This window comes from Truncatella angustata (assembly GCF_020726525.1).
Source record: "Truncatella angustata strain MPI-SDFR-AT-0073 chromosome Unknown BKA67scaffold_10, whole genome shotgun sequence".
Taxonomy (NCBI): domain Eukaryota; kingdom Fungi; phylum Ascomycota; class Sordariomycetes; order Amphisphaeriales; family Sporocadaceae; genus Truncatella; species Truncatella angustata.
The window spans coordinates 1,887,021-1,906,181 of record NW_025763390.1 but is presented as its reverse complement, the minus strand read 5'-3'; the positions used below and the strand labels follow the sequence as shown (position 1 = coordinate 1,906,181).

General features: G+C 50.1%; 4 protein-coding genes across 4 annotated transcripts; 3 read left to right on the top strand and 1 right to left on the bottom strand.

The window, feature by feature from the left end:
• Window positions 1–251: 251 nt before the first annotated feature.
• Window positions 252–4,620, top strand: BKA67DRAFT_664191 (P-loop containing nucleoside triphosphate hydrolase protein; the record flags this gene model as incomplete). The annotated part of the gene is made up of 6 exons (XM_046108325.1): window positions 252–428; window positions 537–642; window positions 701–791; window positions 865–919; window positions 968–4,513; window positions 4,594–4,620. 6 exons carry the CDS (start codon window positions 252–254, stop codon window positions 4,618–4,620), a joined length of 4,002 nt encoding a protein of 1,333 aa, XP_045952863.1.
• Window positions 4,621–10,856: 6,236 nt separating this feature from the next.
• Window positions 10,857–12,303, top strand: BKA67DRAFT_541316 (uncharacterized protein; the record flags this gene model as incomplete). The annotated part of the gene is made up of 3 exons (XM_046100917.1): window positions 10,857–11,235; window positions 11,296–11,382; window positions 11,441–12,303. 3 exons carry the CDS (start codon window positions 10,857–10,859, stop codon window positions 12,301–12,303), a joined length of 1,329 nt encoding a protein of 442 aa, XP_045952862.1.
• A 795-nt stretch (window positions 12,304–13,098) lies between these two features.
• Window positions 13,099–13,565, bottom strand: BKA67DRAFT_541315 (vacuolar ATPase assembly integral membrane protein VMA21; the record flags this gene model as incomplete). The annotated part of the gene is made up of 3 exons (XM_046100916.1): window positions 13,099–13,235; window positions 13,298–13,395; window positions 13,453–13,565. 3 exons carry the CDS (start codon window positions 13,563–13,565, stop codon window positions 13,099–13,101), a joined length of 348 nt encoding a protein of 115 aa, XP_045952861.1.
• A 334-nt stretch (window positions 13,566–13,899) lies between these two features.
• On the top strand, window positions 13,900–18,027 carry BKA67DRAFT_99604 (SNF2 family N-terminal domain-containing protein). The gene is made up of 2 exons (XM_046109601.1): window positions 13,900–16,529; window positions 16,588–18,027. The coding sequence occupies exons 1-2, from the start codon at window positions 14,339–14,341 to the stop codon at window positions 18,003–18,005; spliced, it is 3,609 nt and encodes a 1,202-aa protein (XP_045952860.1). The 5' UTR covers window positions 13,900–14,338; the 3' UTR covers window positions 18,006–18,027.
• Window positions 18,028–19,161: the final 1,134 nt, after the last annotated feature.

Sequence of the window (19,161 nt, the reverse complement as noted above, 5' to 3'; positions counted from 1 at the left end):
CGATCTTGACATATTACAAGAACGACTTTCATAGCAGCATTCCGGTCTATTAACAACAAACTGAGTCTTTCGTTACGGTAGCTGAGACGCGCCAGGCAACCGCCTCTTGAGCTAGTTCAGGCTGCTCCAATACCACATTCACCTTTCGAGGTCATATACGTACTTCTCCTTCTTAACACCTCAACATTCCACCTTCATCCCTCATGGATAGTCAGTAGCAACAGAGGCTCTTCTTTTTCTGCTAGTAAACAATGACCACAACCCAAGAGGCGGTGTTGGAACCAGGGACGATTGGTCCTGAGGGTCTACCGGATAAAAGTCATGTTGCGATAGATACCAAAAATGCTCAGGACGGCCAGGACGAGCAGCATGCCAAAGAGGCTGCCAAGCTGAGGCCCGAGAGGGAGGCGAAGTTCAGCGACTACTATGTAAGCGACTTTGAAGAGCCTCTGAACCCCAAAGAGAATGGAAACTACCTTGACATAGGTGAAGACCGAACACTACTGTACAAATGACGCTAACGTTGTCTATCTCAGCGCATCTTTTCATACGCAAAGGCGTGGGACTACCCACTCATGGCCCTAGCGGGCTTTGCTTCCATAGCTGCTGGCGTGACCATGCCTTTGATGAACGTAGTGTTTGGTATGTTATCACCGATATTGCTTTTAAAAGGATCAATAACCTACTCATCTTGCTTAAGGCGCGCTCACAACGCAATTTGTGGATTACTTCAACCCCACATCCGGCAACGTATCACAGGCAGCTTTTGAAAGCGCACTCAACCGCAATGCGTAATACTTCCCTTCTTCCTTCATGCGGGTAACCTCCTTGGGAGAGACCATATTACTGACTTCTTCACTTTAGATTGTATATTTTTGCCCTCTTTGTCGCCAAGTTTGGCTTGACTTATATGAACAAGGTGAGTCAAGATTCTGAAATCTTTTTGCTGATACTCATATACTTTCAGTTCTCCTTCCGAATAATAGGTATCCGCATGTCTGCTGCAATAAGATTGCACTACTTGCAAAGCCTTTTCGGACAGACAATCCATGTCCTTGACTCCATGGCGCCGGGTGCCGCTGCTGGAACAATTACGACTACAGCCAATACTCTGCAGCTTGGTATCTCGGAGAAACTCGCCACCTTTCTCGAGTTCACAGGTTCTATCGTGGCAGCCTTGATCGTGGCATTCGTTAAGAGCTGGCAGCTGACCCTTGTAACCGCTTCTGTCATCCTTTTTATTCTAATCGTTGTTAGCATCCTGCTCCCCTTCATCGTCAAGGGACAGGGTCGACAGGCTATTGCAGAAACCAAATCCTCATCTGTGGCCAGTGAAGCTTTTAGCAGTATTCGTATGATCACGGCTTGTGGTGCAGAAACACAAGTGGCTAGGCGCTTTAATGTCTGGGCAGACACTGCTAAGAAACATGGACAGAAGACGTCGCCGATGATGGCGCTGCAATTTGGTCTCGTCTTCTTCTCGCTTTACGCCGCCTTTGGTCTGTCCTTTTGGTACGGCGCGAAGTCTGTCACAGAACATCGTGTGGGCAGTGTAGGTGACATAGTCGTTGTTCTCATGTCCGTCATGATGATGGTGGTCTCGCTCGAACGGATAGCGACACCGCTAATTGCAGTCGGGAAAGCCATGGTGGCGGCTTGCGAGTTCTTTATCGTTATTGATGCGCCGAAGCCAGATCGTGGCAGCCTGAAAGCGCCTGATGTTTCGGCTACCGATGATATTGTGTTTGAAGATGTGGAATTCGCCTATCCCAGCCGACCTCATGTCAAGGTCCTGGATCGGTTGAACTTGAGGATTGAAGCCGGCAAGCTTACCGCGATCGTTGGTCCGTCCGGATCTGGCAAGTCAACCATTGTGGGACTGATCGAAAGATGGTATACGCTAAGTGACCAGCACATCATTGCTAAAGCCGTTGATCCTCAACAGGAGAAAGCAAAACAGAAGAAAAAGAAAAAGGGCAAAAAAGACGATGACGACGTGGATGGGGAAAAAGCTGGCGCCAGTGATGAGGAGTCTGGAACCCCGGTGGAGCTCAAAGGCTCAATTTCAACTTCTGGTCATCAACTGGGCGAAATCGAGCTCAAATGGTGGCGCTCTCAGATTGGTCTCGTTCAGCAGGAGCCCTTCTTGTTCAATCAGACGATATATGAGAACGTTGCCTACGGACTGATAGGGTCGGAATTCGAGAACGTAACTGAAGAACAAAAGAGGAAACTTGTCGTCGAGGCTTGCAAGGAATCATTCGCCGATGAGTTCATCGATCGACTGCCAGACGGCTACGACACAATGGTTGGTGATAGTGGAACAAAGTTATCTGGAGGCCAAAGACAACGTATCAGCATTGCACGAGCCGTCATCAAGAAGCCCAAGATATTAATTCTCGACGAGGCGACCTCTGCCATTGATGTTCGCGGCGAACGCATTGTACAAGCTGCTTTGGATAAAGTTTCGCAAGGCAGGACGACTGTGACTATCGCTCACCGCCTCTCGACCATTAAGAAAGCGGATACCATCGCCGTGATTCAGAAGGGGCGAGTTGTTGAACAAGGAACACACGATGGTCTGCTACAAAATGAGAAGGGTGTCTATCACGGACTCGTGTATGCCCAGCAGCTTTCTCTGGGCGAACCGACCGAGGCTAGCGGGTCGGACAGCCCAGAAGAAGAAGAAGATCTGGGCGCTGTTCTCGATCGCGAGAAAAGCGCCGCTTTATCGGAAAACGATGAAGTGCGGACCAAAGCTGGATACAAGCGTAAGGGGCTTTTTGGCAGTTTCGGCCGTTTGCTTTATGAGCAGAGGACTCGCTTCGTATCTTACGGCCTGACAATATTCTTCGCGGCATGTACAGCTGCGGCATCGCCGCTGCAGGCTTACCTATTTGCCAAGATTATTGTCATTTTCCAATATGACCCACAATCTGCCCAATTCACTAGTGAGGCCAATTTCTGGTCGCTCATGTGGGTTGTATTGGCTATAGGTGTCGGTATTTCCTGGTTCTTTGTCGGGTTCGTTTCTACACATTTGGCGTATTATATCTCGGCCACGTACAGGAAGCAGTACTTCGAAGGCCTGCTGTACCAGAAGACTTCCTTCTTTGACGAGGAGGACAATTCTACAGGAACACTGACTGCACGAGTTGGGGGTGATCCAAAGCAACTTGAGGAGATGTTGGGTATGAATATGGCCATGGTCTACAACTCCATTTTCACACTCGTTGGAGCCCTATCCATATCATTTGCGTATGGCTGGAAGCTCGCTCTTGTGGCACTGTGTGTTACAATGCCACTCGGTCTCTCGGCTGGCTACTTCCGACTCAAATATGAGTTGGAGTTTGACAGGATGTACGGAGCCGTCTTTGCAGAAAGTAGCAAGTTCGCCGCTGAGGCTATTGGTGCGTTCAGAACCGTTGCGTCTATGACTCTTGAGGATACCATCACGGACCGATACGACAAGCTACTCAACGGTCATGTTGTCACGGCCTACAAGAAAGCGCGCTGGACGACTCTAATTTTTGCTTTTTCCGATAGCATCAGCCTTGGTTGCCAGGCCTTGATCTTCTGGTATGGCGGCCGGCTCATGGCTACTAGAGAGTATGATCCAACGCAGTTCTTCGTCTGCTACATGGCTGTCATTCAGGGCGCTGAAGCTGCCGGTAACGGCTTCAGCTTCGGTCCAAATGCTGCCCAAGCTTCTGCAGCTGCCAACCGAATTCTGAGTATTCGTGGGTCGCCAGACAACAGAGACAGCAAAGATCCGGCCAATATCCCTGACACAGATGGCGGTATTCAGATTGAGCTCAAAAACGTGCATTTCAAATACCCAACACGTAATGTCTCTATCTTCAAGGGTCTCAATCTTTCCATTGGGAAAGGTCAATTCGCCGCACTCGTGGGCGCCTCAGGTTGTGGTAAGACCTCAATTGTCTCCCTTCTGGAACGTTTCTATGATCCCCAAAAGGGCCAGATTCTCGCAAACGGTACCGATATTCAGGATATCAACGTGTATCAATACCGCAAGCATTTGTCGCTCGTGGCGCAAGAGCCAAACATATTCCAGGGCTCGCTACGAGACAACATACTTTTGGGTGTCGAACCAGACTCTGTTACCGACGAACAACTCCACGCTGTTTGCCGTGATGCCAGTATCCACGACTTCATATCGTCGCTGCCCGACGGGTACAACACGCAGGTCGGATCTCGGGGAGTCAGCCTCTCCGGTGGGCAGAAACAGCGCGTCTCCATCGCGCGGGCGTTGATCCGGCAGCCGAACGTGCTCCTCCTGGACGAGGCGACGAGCTCGCTGGACTCGGAGAGCGAGAAGCTCGTTCAGAAAGCCTTTGAGCGGGCCGCTACCGGCCGCACCATGGTCGTCGTCGCGCACCGGCTTGCAACGGTGCAGAACGCTGACGTCATTTTCGTCCTGGGCGAGGGGAAGGTCCTTGAGCAGGGAAATCATCACGAGTTGTTGAAGAAGAAGGGCGTCTATTGGCATATGGTAGGTCTCAACTCACCCCCGTTTCTTTTTAGTTTTCTCAATGCTGCTTTGCGACCTTAATTACTAACCTTATCTCGCAGTGCCAAAGTCAAGCCTTGGATCGGTAATAAGATGGGCAACGGGTTGACAAAAAAAAGTGCCGTACCCCTACAGTGACAGTAGTCAGTGTTGTGTGTAGGGGTACGGCACTTTTTCTGGCAACAGCCTTGGATGGTACATAGGGTGGGAGAAAATGTTCGGATTTGAATTGCGGTTCATATATTCAGTAATAATAGGGCACACGGGGTTTGACTTGCTACGCCTTGGTTAAAGCACACTCTGGAAAGGGTCACAAAACGCGGTCGGTTTTAGAGAACTGGTGGGTATATGCCAGGGTAGCATTATTTATTAGTCCATACAACATCATATACCCCTTCCGGTCTCATGTAAAATAATAATTCATCACTCAACAACATACTCCCTTTAGGCGTTCCCTGTGCCATACTGATCGATCGCACATGAGAAGCATAGAATATTGGCAAAAATTGCTGACAAGGAAGGTTATCACGCGCAGTAATCAAAACTGAATTTGACCGAGGAGTATATCTGAATAGAAGACCCACTAGTCCTCTGGCGCTGACCCTTTCTAGACTCTAACCATGAACCGTGAGGTGCTTATCGCGGCGGCAGCTGTGTGGCTTCTCTTCTTCTCCCTCTCTCTTTCTCCACAGAGACCCAACACAATCTAGGTTGCAGGGCTTTTACAGCCCAGTGACAGCTGGCCTCCTCACGAAGCGTCCTCCACTGGCTGAGTTGGTGCCAGAGTTCAAGGCAGTCACATAGATCTATCGCTCGGCTCCCCTCGTCCACTCTCGCGATTCCAGTTCGGGTTCGCTCTAATTTCTCTCTGATAAATCCGTAAGATGACACATCGGCATCGAGAACTTGACCTTGGCCGGATCCGACTACTCAATCTCCAGCCTAGAGAGCCTGCGGATCTTATCGTCGTGTAGATCGAGCTATAACAGCTTCAAACGGATTCGTGTTCTGGAAACTCCCTACCTGAAGCTATTTCCTACTGTTGGGTGGGTGTTCAAGAGCAGGTCCCCATGTTCACCCGGTGGGTTTTATATGTTTAGAATAATTAAACTTTGTGATGCTCCGAGGAGGTTCGGGTACACGGGACAGGTGAACGGTGAGCAGTCGCTGTATATCCACAAAGGTAGTTATATGGCATAGAGTTGCGTTGTATACCTCTTTCTCTGCATGAATACGCCTCTCGTTTCTCTTGTATCATAATATAGGACCACGGGGACTGATGGGATCTGGACAGTCCCGGAAGTCGCATATTCTAAGTCTGCAGCGGTCACCTGCGGATCCCAAGCGGTTCCTTGAGATCGTTTAAGTCAATGGCCAAGTCGAAAATTTGCCCGCTGCCGACGTCTCTAGAACAATTTAGGAGCTATCGTAGTTTCTAGACATTATAATTGCAGTGTTAAGACTGAATATAGATTCTATATATCCGGCCGATATTTCACAGCAGCTCTATACTTTTTGACTAGCCTGCTAAATGGCGGCAGAAAACCCGGTTGGGGGCCCGATTGGATGGAGTCTTTTAAGAAGCGGGCAACAAATATGGTCTATTGACTAATGTTGTTTTGCGAGAACTGGTGATGGGTATGTAAGGCTCTTTCCCGACCGCATTAAAAGATATGGTGTTATTGTGATACTTTTATGAGGTGTTGTCTTATGGATCTGACGGCCTAAAGCATATAAATTCTTTGGTTTTACTGGCGAGTGCTTTGCTGTATTCATGGAACCAAGAATGGCGAAGCACTCCAAACTCAGCCGTTGGAAACGGAATCATTTTGTATAATTCAACATGGAAGGGATCTGCACACGTAGCAACCGCTGTTTCCCAACAGCTTTCATAATAAACAGATAGTACCATTCGGTTTGGTAGGCCCCCAATACTGGATGAGTTGCAGAAGTAGGACTTTCAGAGCATACAGCATGAGCGCCATGCTTCGTGGACTTCACCGGGCATTGTCACTTGGTGAAGCTTGACTCTTTTGTTTTTGACCTTGCTAGAAGTTCTTCGCAGTGGACTTGGGCACTAGTATAGCAGTACTCGATAACGGTATTGAAACCCAGCGTATCAACAATCTAGGTTTCTGGGTTACCGCACATCTCGAAATTTCGGAGACTTCTGCATGAACCGCTTAATATGGCATGTGAGGGCGAGACTGGGGCAAATATCACATTTGATAGTGTCATGCGTTGACGGGATGGCTAGAAAGCAGTCCGAGACAGGATGGAGATCATCATCACGATTGGATCTGAAACTTGACGATCTCTGTGATTTTGGGCTATCTACGAGAATGCTCATCACACGCTCGTGGTTCTGTTTTTGGTGAAACTCTACTATTTAAGTCGAACCATTTCATCTGGGGGAAGCTGCAGATCACGGTAAGTGGCTTGTCGGCATGACATGGGTCAAGCCACGACGGCGTGGGAAAAGGGTTCATAAAGCCAAAGTTACATGCTTAGGGGCGGGATGGAGACGGAACGTTTATTTATTGATCGCCCTGTGACTTTTAAAGTTCACCCCCCGTAGAGCAAGAACATGATTTCCCCATCTCAGCACAAGGCTCGGCATGAACTGGCAGTTTGAAAAGACTCAAACCCTCCCCAAAGAGCGGCACACTGAAGGTTGAGCCTGAGAACACGTTTGATTGCTTGTCGGATCGGACGGGATTTGCGCATGCTCTGCAACAGGGCCCTTGATGGAAACGTGGAGGCATCTCTAGGCAGCGGTCAAACGATTGGCTATTAGTCCCATGCCACTATTAGACCGTCTTGCATGCCCTTGCATGTCCATTGCATGCTGTTGTTGGGATATCGTTCGTGTTGGGACCGATTATCCATCCAGTACATTTGAGTGGGCATGGTCAAAAACTACGAATTTCGTCACGTCCCGTCATCATGCCGCGTCGTGTTTTAAGGCTGTGCAATTGCACCGTAGATCAGTGGGTGCCCACAAGTCAGGAATACGACATGGGGTGGCGAACGTCTATAGTATGTATAGTGCTACTATTTGCTGTAGAGCCTGGAATCTTTCGTCAGATTGGTTGGTGTGGATCGTATTCCCTCTACCGAGATGCACTTGCTGGCAAAACTGCGCCATCGTTCGAAAAATTCGGATTCTAGGTCGTATCTGTCTGAATTGAAAGAAACCCGAGCCTTAGAGTTCTGGAGTTTGGAGCCCTCTGGACATTCCCGCATTCCGCCAGCCCCTCACTAGCCTTTTCTGGAAGGCACCCTGGCATTTGGAGGGCGCTTATTGGCAGAACAGCCTTGACTAGCGATGAACCATCCTCACGGAGCTTCATGTCGGCATGTCGTTTGTTCTAGCACACCGTAGCTTGCATAGCTTTCAGCATTGACACCAGCTAGAGTGTGTCTGCATATTGATCTTGAATCGTTTCTTTCATGCTGCGAGTTATGGGTAGAGACCATGTAGATGGATGTCCTCTTGTTAACCTTATCAAACATATTGTCACACATAACCTATCATTGGATTCCAGTTAGTGGGCTGTGTATGCATATTGCAATGTTCCTGACAGTTCCCAAGTGCTAGGTTTTTTGGGATTTCAGCATGCGTATTAGTGCTCTGGAAGGCACTATGCACCAGCCAGCCAGTTTCGTGGCATGTTTTCAGCCGGTTTAACGACTTTGTCTTTGAACCTGATGATTCTGGTACGGAGTGATCACTGCGTGACTGTGGAGATCCGGCGGGTTTATGCTGAGGTCGGAACCAAGGAAAACAGACGGAGCTGCAAGCGTGCAGTAAATAGTACCTAGACAACGAAACTAGTTCTGACGCTTGCATATCGAGAACAAGTCTTGCACCTAGAACTCGTCTGTCGGGCATTAGCTGACTCGAGACAAGAAGAACCGGACCTCTTGAAGACGGGACGGCGCCACCTATTTCAAATATTTTGGCCGCTCAGTGTCGCTTACGCGCAAGCAGGGCTGGACGCTGGTCGAGACAAATTGCCAGACTGCACAAATCCGGAAACACTTGTCAAAGGCTAAAATGTAAAGCAATCCATCTAACGCCTGATCCCTGTGACGGCACCAAGTCCAGGTCACAGCCCATGACAGCAAGATCGGTTGATGAATGCAGCGACTTTCAGGAGGCCAGCCAAGCCGATTATCCATCTGTGAATGCGGATCCCTCATCAGAGCGCCGGATAATTGGTGTGCAGTTTAGCATGGGGTTTATCGAAAAGTCGGTCTTGCATGGTGGAATGGTCGGGATGCCACAATGCAAGTTGCTGCACATGGAGCAAGGCAACAACATCCCAGCTCGCCGGCAGCCCAGGGACAAAGACTGGGCCATGTTCGTATGGGATATCCGTTCTGTCAGATGCCGCATATTGTGTGATTTGTAGTAACACTTTGTATGTATCTGCTCCGCAACTCTTTTGCTGTGGACCTTGTCCAAACTTGGGGGTGTTCTAGATGAATGCTGTCCCCACACCTGAATGCTATTGCTCATGATACCATATGTAGAACTGGAGAAATACACGTTGTCATTGCCGTCGTCGTCGTCTTCGTCTCTAGACTAACTCTACAATTTCGAAGCTGGACCGGACGAATATATGGCAAATAGCTCCAAGCAACTCGGAATGAAAAGTAGATTCCCTCTACCCGTCCAGCAACACAATATCAAGGCTCGCCACGGGAAATATCTATTAGTGAGCCTGTTGCGTCACGTCGAACAATCTTAACCACGTAAAACCTTAATAGAATAGGCGACAGCAGGACTCCCGCAACAGTCTCATTAATCAAAGTGAGAAGTTGCGCCTCGGGTCGGCATCGCCTGGAAACCCGAAAGCAAGTCTCGTGGTGGCATGATTGCTTGCCGGTACTTCCATCGTCGAACCATCGTTTGACTTTTCAAGGTCCTCATTTCCATTTGGACCCTGTACTGTCACGTTCCACTGGTTCAAGAATATAGTAGTTAGTATCGAGTCGAGCACCTCGGATCGCTGGCGGACTTTTGCGAATTTCTTTGAGTTTGCAGTCACAGCGGGACACGACATCTCTGACGCTTACGAGTCCTGACTTGACCTATTCGGCACTCGCGTCCGCCCATCAGCAAGCAGCATCTGCGCCGCATCGTATTGGCGTGTGCTGGCTCCCTCACTCAAAAGAAAGAGGAAAACAAGGCCGTCCCTGTTCATTGACCTGATTGGCAACAGAATCCCTCACGCTCATCTCTCAGTCATCCCTCTATCAATCACGGAAGCGCGGAAACTCAAAACCTCAAAAAAGACCGGTACTCCTGAAACACCGATCACCAATAACTAGAAGTGCATCACCTCTTATGACCAGCACCAACTTTTGACGTCACTCAAACAGTCTACGTTCGCTCTCCGGCTCCTAGCAGCGCCGGTCTCTCTCAAGTGGAAAATTGAGTCTTACGGTCAAAACTGAGTCAGCTGAATTGACTTAATTACAATAGTCTTTTGGAAGTCGCAGGCGCCAGAATCTCACCAATCTCAAGACTTACAAGTTAGGAATCACAGGCCCGAGAACCTGACGAACCACCAAAGCAGAGTTTGGCCACCACCCATCAATTTAGTTTACCAGTCGGTTCATTTTATTTTGAATCAATCAATCAATCAAACCTCTAGGAAGTCTGGCGACAACTCTTCTTCTAATTGATAACCAACGGGTGCTCTATCCCAACCACGCGAAACGACATTTCCCTGAAATCTGCTATTCCTGAGACGACGAGGACAGGGGATCTACACCAGGTTGTCTGGCCCATCTATGTTGATAGCGCACTACGGCTGTTTCCCAAAAGAGACCCCCGGACAGTGCGTTGCATCGTTGCACCATTCAAGCACCATAGCAACGGATCCTTTCTCCATATCGAGATCCAGGAGCCAAAGGTCACTTTTCGCAGGGAACTGCACGTAAAGGTACATTCCAACTGATTGAGCCCCCCATTACACGCCGTCCTCTGTCGTATTTTGGGACTGCCAGCCCATCAACTTTCGCAGGCCACTAGGAGTTGTCGCTCGGGCCATTCCACGATAAGACCATCGGCAGGTGTTTCGTCGGTCTCTTTACTTCCAAGAGTCGAGTTCCCAGAAAGCTGGGTACGGATATCTTACTGCAATCCCACGATCGCTCCTGGCGCTATCAATCCATCGCCCACTGTTTCCTACTCGAGTGCTGATCCACAGTCCACTTTCCTGATCGCAACTCCACTGCCTAGTCGTTTCCTCCCAGGTTCCTTCCAGGATCCCAGTGTAATAAAGCATAACCGCTGGCCCGTTTAGTGACCATGGCGTCCCACGAATATACTCGCCATCCACTGCCCGCTCCGCCGTCGCAAGAGCAGCAGTACACGCACATATCATACGACCAGTCGCCGCTTCCTCAACGACCTCAGGCAGCTCAGCAATACCAACCGCGACAGCAGCAGTCGTCATACTCACAGCAAGAGCAGTCGCAGCAACCCCAGAAGCCCGAACGCCAGCGCCCTAGATCGAGAGGTTTCAGTTTCCGCTCCGACAAGTCGCACAAGACCGAGAAGAGTGAAGGCAAAGGGCACGCCTACAAAATTTCGAGTGGAGCACTACACGAAACACACGCCGAGAAGGAGCAAAATAGGCTCGCTACAAAGGCTGATCCGACATTGGCAATGAATGAATTGGAGCCGTGTAAGTGGGATTCCAGGCGGTGGACTCAACCAGTGGACGTGTATTGACTGTGCATTTCAGCTGCTGTCGCTCGAGCTGCCATCAACTTTGACGAAAAACCACCGCTTTCAGCGCTTCAGCACAAAGATGCCACCGGAGTTGTAATCAGTGAGTGGCGCGCTCACGTTCCTCAATTGCCCTCCAACTAAACTGACCCGCATTCCAGCCGAGCCCGACCGGTCGAATCCTACACGAAGCAAATGGGAACGGCCATTAGACACAATCCGCAGCTTCGAGGCTGCTTATGATGGCGGTTCCAGTAGTCGTCAATCTGTTTACAGATCAGATTCAGACTCGGTAGCGAACTGGAACAGGAGGAGCAGCTACTATGGCAGTAAGCCAGGCGGGAGTTCCCGCAATCCTGCTGCACATACTAAACGTATGAACCCAGACTCCAACGGTCCTCGTTTCCCTCACGAGAGTTACTATGGGGCACGCTCGAACACGAACCTTGCACGCGAGAGTGCCATGTTGGATCCCCGTGGCCCGGCCATGGGCGGTCCGAGAGGAGATGAGTATTTTGAGGGTTTTGACGGGGCAGCCAACGGCCGAAATGGCGGTAACGGCCCACGAAACAGGAACGCACGCGTGCAGGCGGATCCGTCAATGAGCACTCATCCTGCAGTCAATCGAGGTGTTTTTCAGAGTCCCAACAATCACAAGTCTTACGAGACGGTAGCCTCTGGTTCGGGTAGCGCCAGTTACGGAGAGCCGTCTGGCTATCAAACTGATCCCACTAGCAGTGAGAACAGCTCGATTAATCGCCGCGCATCACCGCCAAAGAGATACCAGGAGCCGCGAAACGATTACGGCATTAGCTTTGGCCAAACCCCAAGCTACCAACCCCCTTCACTAGGCCCAGATGCGTCACATCCTAGAACGATGCCAGACAACTCTCATGCACCTGCGCCACCGCCGAAGGGCTCGGGCACCCTCTTGAAAAAAGGCTCCGCGGCAGCACCACAGAGACCTGACATGGGAGAGAAACGAAAGAGTCGACTTTCTCGACTTTTTGGCAAGAGCTCCTAAGTTCGTGGTTCTTGCGCATGACGAACGATTTCAGGTGTGACGGAGTTTTTTTCTCCTGTTTTTTCTTTTTGCCGATTTCAATTAAAGATACCCAAAGCTCTGCAGAAACTTCTGACGATACGTCACACCGGCTCCCTTTGGTCACCACCTACCATATCTTGAAGAGCGATGCTAGTCTTGAGGTCGGCAGAGTCTGTGGCATGATGGTGGCTGTTGGCAGCTCTATGTGCTCGAAAAAAGCATTTGCAACATCAACATGCACATCATTATGGAGAGGAAGGTTTCTCTCAATTTTGCATTACGCGACGAAATGTTTTCACGATGGTCGATGTTCGATTTGAGTACAAAGGAGGCTAGGATTTGCGCTTCCGAGTGTGGTTTTGAGACGTGGCATTTTTGGGCTGGTTGTTCGCTAGGGTGGAGGGCTAGAATTATTTTCATGATGTTGGAATTGCATCGTACAAAAATAGGAGGAAGACCTTTTGCTTGGCATGGTCTACGACACATCCTCTACTACATTAATATGTTCATATCCCCAGTACCTCAACAGTGGCCTTGACAGACACAGTCCTGGTGAGCAAGTTGGGCAGTGAACTCCCGTTCCCCATAATCAACTCTCGATAGTACTTCAATGCGCAAAGGAAATGCGCATCTATAGAATCAATCTCACGTGGGGGTTGGCGTCAAAATCAAAACGATTATGATTTTGCATTTGCAGTCTCCTGTAATTCAGCATTGCATGGCATCTTGCAATGCCACGAATTTCTACGCTCGTGGGGATTGACCAGAAAGCTGTCAACGTTGTTTCTTGTTCTCTTTCTTCTCCTCCTCCAGCTGGTCCGACTGATCTTCGGTATAAGCCACGATGACATAGCCAATGAGTACCACATTTGCCATAATTGCAGCCAATGCTCCTGCATACGTCGAATTGCCTGTTTCAGAGTCAGTTATGTCTTCGCGCACACTGTGAACATGGCTCCTGAGAAGGAACTACACGTGCCTCTGAATAGTGTGTTCACTGTAACATAGTAGGATCCGATAGGAACCACGATCATGGCAAGTGTGAAAGCTAGAAGCTTTAGAATCACATGACTAGTACTAATTAGCTGCTGGGTTTTGGAGTTTTGGAAGAAGGTACAGCAGACGCACGCGGGCACGGCCGGTGAGATGTTGGACTTTTCGTTGGCGGCGGGACTAGAGCCGATGTTGTCATCTTTCTCAAGAATTGACTTTTCGGTCGAGACGATGCGGCGGGTGGCCATGCTGGAAGGGATCCAGTCGAATAAGAACTTCTGGATGACTGTGTGTTTGCTGTAGAGCTTAGGTTGACTGGAGGCGGGCGCCGGACTTGGTAGAGTGAGTGACTGAGTGAGTGCTTGGTCTATGCTCTGTAGCGCGCCGCTTTCTGTCGACGAAATTCCCCGGCCTAGACTAGTTGACGCCTGTACTTGGTGTATGCTCACGGAACAGGTTCAGATGGAGAATGTAAGATAATTAGTTTAGAAACACAATTGATCAAGTAGAGGCGAGTGGTCAAACAAAGATGTACTTGCAGTGAAGATACAATGCATTGGCATGGATATCAGTTCATCTCTAACATCAAGAAGTCCAAGTCCTCCCGCTGCCAATTAAAATCAGCTGACTCCGCGCTCCACCGCGTTCACGGAAAGCGCGTTCGTCTCGTCTTTCGACGCCAAAATTTCGACGGTTAGCAGCCCGCCAGCCTCTGGCCCTCCCTGTCGTCGTCGCGCTCCGTCCCCCGTCCCCCTTCTTGCCAACAAGTCTGCTGCCATTCGTTCATCCACGCCGGAAGGGAGCACATTTTACACTCATTATTGGCAGCTTATGACCATTGCATCTCGGTATTGACCTGCCAATTCTCGAATCCACCAGAGGCGCGGCCCGGCAAACTTCACACGCCGCAAGGAGAGCCGAGAGCCCCTCGCCCACACTCCTGCTCTGATCCAGAAGACCAGCGGATACGCGACCAATTTCGTAGTCGGTTGGTTAGTTTAGCATAGTGCAGGACGGAAACATGTCACGCAATCTCCCGGGCCTTCGGACCAGCTCTCCTTCACTGCCAGGAACCCCAGGCACCAAGAGAACTCGGTTCGAAATAGAGGACGAAGATCTCGACGAGCTTGCCGTTAGCATTCCTGATTCCTCTCCCTACTTCACCCAACCCACACAAATCGCCAACCCAACCACGCAACCTACCCAGATTGCGAATAGGACCACACAGCCCACTCAGGTCTTGAGCAGAGCTACACAGCCAACCCAGGTTGTCGAGAGGCGGACAACTCTGCAACGATCGTCACCACCAATACCTGATACTCCGGGAAGCGTAATCGAGGTTCCTGCCTCTTCGCCTTTTCAGGTTCACTCTCAGCAGAGAAGATTGGCAGGTGCCATGAATTCCCAGTCTTCGAGAGCAGGGCTTGGTTCAGGCCCAGCAGGCAGCCGAATAGCCTCCATGATGGCGCCCGCCGGCACTGCCTTTCGAGCTCCCGTCCCACTACCTCGTCGTCCTCAACCAGCCATCAAGAAACAATTCCTCAGCACCATCAATTCGGATGATGACCTGGCCAATGATTACAAGCACGACGATAGCTCTGACGACGACGACAGCGGCCGGCCCATGAGAAACGAAATCCAACCATCAACCTTCGTCAGGAAGCCGCAATCGCCAGTACCGGTCGCGAAACCCAGGTATCAGATGGAGGACAAAGATATAGACCCGAACGAAATCCCGAATCTAAGACTGCGATATCTGACGAAGCAGGTGCACAAGTGCGTTATAAAGAGCAAGCCTTCGATCATGTATCGGCAATGCCGAGACGAGTTGCAGAACAATGGCATGAGCATGGAATCTGCCACACAGACACTTCTGGGCGAGACACGCACAGTTCCGGCCGCTTCCACTGATTCAAGATCGGACTCACAAAACGCATTGTCGCGGAGAACAATCGGGAATCACCAGCCCAAGATCTACAATCAAACAAAACTTCCCATTCCACCAAAACCCCGAGCTGCTTCGAGCTCACCGCCACCTTCGCCTGAACTCGCTAAGAACGTCGCACCACGCAGGCGTTTGATTATGGGCCGCAAGAACCGCTCGCCTTCCCCCGACAAGGTTTTTTCCGTCTCGTCATCGCATGCAAGCTCATCAGCGGCGACTTCACCCAATAGGTCGTCGCCCGAAAAGATGGCCGTCGCTGCAGTCATTCCTGCTGATTTCCAATCGCAAAATACTACCAGTCGACGAAGACTACTACTCCAGGGTTCCAAGAAGCTCCAACCAGTTATGAGATCTGAAGTCATTACGATTGATTCGGAATCGGACGGTGATCTTCCTAGTCTCAATATGATTGCAAACAGGAAGCGCAAAGCAGCTGCTGAATCCTACGAAGTTAAGAAACGCGGCAGATTAGTAACCCGTGGCGAGAAGCTTGTCATCAAAGCTCGAAAAGAGCTCAAAAACGAGCTGGAAGTGGTCAATCTCCCAGATGACGAAGAAAGATTTGTGAATCAAGATGACGAATCAGATGAATCAGGTCGCGATATTCAAGTCCATCATGTTCGGAAGGAGCACAGTAGTGTTCTTCAGTATCTCAACAATTGTACGCCTGAAGCTCTCGCTCGTATGACCGGAAGCTCGGTGAAGGACTCTCAGCTGGTTATATCCAAACGACCATTCGAAAGCATCACTGAGGTTGAGAAGATTAAGACCAAGGGCACCAAGGCTAGGTCAAAGCAGGGCGATATTGGCTCTAATATGATCGATAAACTCAACACTTGGTTCAATGCCTTCGAAGCAGTCACGACAGTCATCAAGAACTGCGCCGATAGAGGTCGCGAACTAGACTCCATCATGGCTAAGTGGGAGATGGATAGGACTGGTCGGATGAAGGACGCCGATGGTAAATTCAGGCAGTTGCCTATTCCCGAACGTCCCGCTCCTATGGCTGATGACATCGAACTCAAAACGTACCAGCTATTTGGTCTGAACTGGATGAACCTTTTACATAAGCTTGGATATAGCGCGATCCTTGCAGATGATATGGGTCTCGGAAAGACATGCCAAGTCATCTCATTCGTCTCGCACCTTGTCCAAACCAAACCAAGTGCGAAACCTCATGTCATTGTCGTACCACCCAGTACCCTCGAAAACTGGGCTAATGAGTTCATGCGTTTCGCACCAGGCGTCAAGGTCCATCTATACCAGGGTAAGCTCAGACCGTGGACCCCCAAACACCTGAGGCCTGCTTACTAAACAACACATAGGCAGCGACCGCAAGCAATTCAGGCCCCGTGATATAGCTAGCGAGTATGATGTCGTTCTCACTTCTTATTCGATGGTGGAAAGGAATTTCGAGGATATCCAGTGGCTTTCCAAGTTGGATCCATATGCTGCCATATTTGACGAGGGCCACAAGCTCAAGAATCCCAACACTCAAGTCTACAAGAACCTGTCTGTCCTCCCATCAAAATGGCGACTGGTCCTCACTGGTACCCCGGTCCAAAACAACTTAAAGGAGCTCCTCGGTTTGCTGAGCTTTGTGGAGCCTGGTCTTTTCGAAGACGGCACGATGGAGCAGATGCAGACGATTTTCGAAACCAAGGTTCCGAACAAAGAAGTTCTGAACTTCGCTGCCCTAGCCAAGGAACGAGTCAGCAACGCGCGCACCATTATGGCTCCGTTCATCTTGCAACGCCGAAAAGACGAGGTTCTCGGTCTGCCTAGGAGGGTTGATGTTGTCACACAGATCGAGCTGACTGGGAGCCAGAAGGTGCTCTATGAGGAGATCAAAAACAACTTCCTCGCAGGCAAGAGCAGGAGCAAAGCCACGAAAGACAGAGGCAACCTGTGGCAGCAGCTCCGCAAGGCAGCCATCCACCCACAGCTGTTCAGACGACATTTCACAGATGAGATAGTCACTGAGATGACGGACATTCTCTGGAAGAAGTGCTCAGAAATCGAGCTCAATGTCCAAAGCAAAGCGGATCGACACAAAATCATGTACCGTGATAGTCTGCTAAATGATTACGACTTCAGTTTGCATCTCCTATGCAAGGAATTTCCCAAGTACATTGGCAGATTTGACGTTCCTGACCGATCGTGGGAAGAGGCTCCTAAAGTCGAGGCCCTACTGAAATTGGTGAGACAGTACCAAGCAAACGGGGACCGCTGTCTCGTCTTCTCAAGGTACGAGATGGTTATCGACATACTTAGAGACACCATGCATTTCGCCGGCATCAAATACTGCGAGTTGACTGGCAGATCCAATGTTTCTGAGAGATTTCCGGAAATCGAACGTTTCAACAACAACCCGGATATTCCCGTCTTCCTCCTGACAACCGGAGCCGGTGGCACTGGCTTGAACTTGACTGCAGCGAACAAAATCATCCTGTTCGACCAGTCGGATAACCCTCAAGACGACGTACAAGCTTCCAACCGAGCTCACCGAATTGGTCAGACCCGCGAAGTTGAAGTCATCCGGCTAGTCACCAAAAAGACCGTCGAGACCTTAATCTATAATTCGTGCGTAAAGAAGCTGACGTTAGCTGCTTCTGTGGAGCGCGCTGTCGAGGATGAGGAAAATCTTGAGGAGGAATGTCGCAAAAAGATGCTTCTGGGTGAAGAAGAAGAAGTCGTTATACCGCCTTCTCAAATGGTGTCACTGTCGCAGGCGGCCGAGTAGAACGTGGATCAGTCTGTGATCGCCATTCCTATTGGCAATGAGGTCAGAATTGATGCAAAGTGATAAGGAATCCAATAGCGGTGAACATTTTGATTGGACATGGGTGTTTGGCTTGTTTGAATGAGGTCACGGAGGATATACCCAAGCGCGTCTGCGTCGCGTTATATTGCATTTGTGTGGAGTGCCTATGAGCACAACCTTGTTGGATTTTCATCCATCATCGGTGGAAGAGTATTATAGGACACGGGGCAGATCGTAGGCACAGTTTGACAACTTGTTTACCATCAGACACAAAATGTGGTTAGACTGGCATAATTTAGAGACTAGGTAGCCGGACGGCCAAATCACCTAAGGTCTGCTAAGTCCGATTGATACACACACTTCAAGGAAAAACGTCATGAATTAGTCCGTTGCCACTGTTGTGGTGCTTATTCTTGTTGTCCTTACATAAACCGCCTGCCAACTACGTAACGTCCGATTTTTTCAAACCTTCTCCCCAACTATGTAATAAGCACACAGCCCAGAAACGCAAACGCATGAAAGGAAGAAAAATTTGAACGAGAATACCGCCCAGATCCTAACCGGCTGTCTCGTAACCCTCGCCGTCCTCGCCGTCTTCTTCCTCGTCGCCGGACGGTGTTGGCCCTGGCTCAAAAGGAGGACGCGAGATCAGATCATGACCCATGTACACAGGTGAGCAGGCGCAGACTGGGAGGACGAGCTCAGGCGGAGGGCCAGAGATGAGAGGAGGGCGCGGTATGGGCATGTAGGGCCCGAGTTGGATTGGTACGAGTGGCCCCGGCGGGCCTAGGAGGAGTTGGGTCAGGCCGGTGTGGGGGAGATGGTGAGGGCGGTCAAGAGGGCGGAATTTTGGGCGGTGCAGAGGGATATGGAGAGGATGGGGAGGTGAGGAGGGTGAGGAGTTGCGGGCGTTTGAGTTCATGTTGGGATCGGGAGGTTGGAGAGAATTCGAAGTACGGTGTACCGCGTTGCGCACCTACTATGCATGGTATGGAGGGTCAGAGAGGGCAATGGGGCAGGTGCCGGATCGATTGCATATAGAGGAGGGCTATCCTTCCCCCCGCCGATGTCGAGCTCTGAGCCAGTTGCACCTTGCTGCGAAAGGACTCTCCCCACTGCCCTTTCTAAGGATTGA

What these genes read in the sequence shown, in the direction of transcription:
- BKA67DRAFT_99604 (XM_046109601.1), top strand. Translation starts at nt 14,339, where the DNA reads ATGTCACGCAATCTCCCGGGCCTTCGGACCAGCTCTCCTTCACTGCCA. An exon ending in CAAGGTCCATCTATACCAGG is followed by an intron (nt 16,530 to 16,587) that starts GTAAGCTCAGAC and finishes AACAACACATAG; the next exon opens with GCAGCGACCGCAAGCAATTC.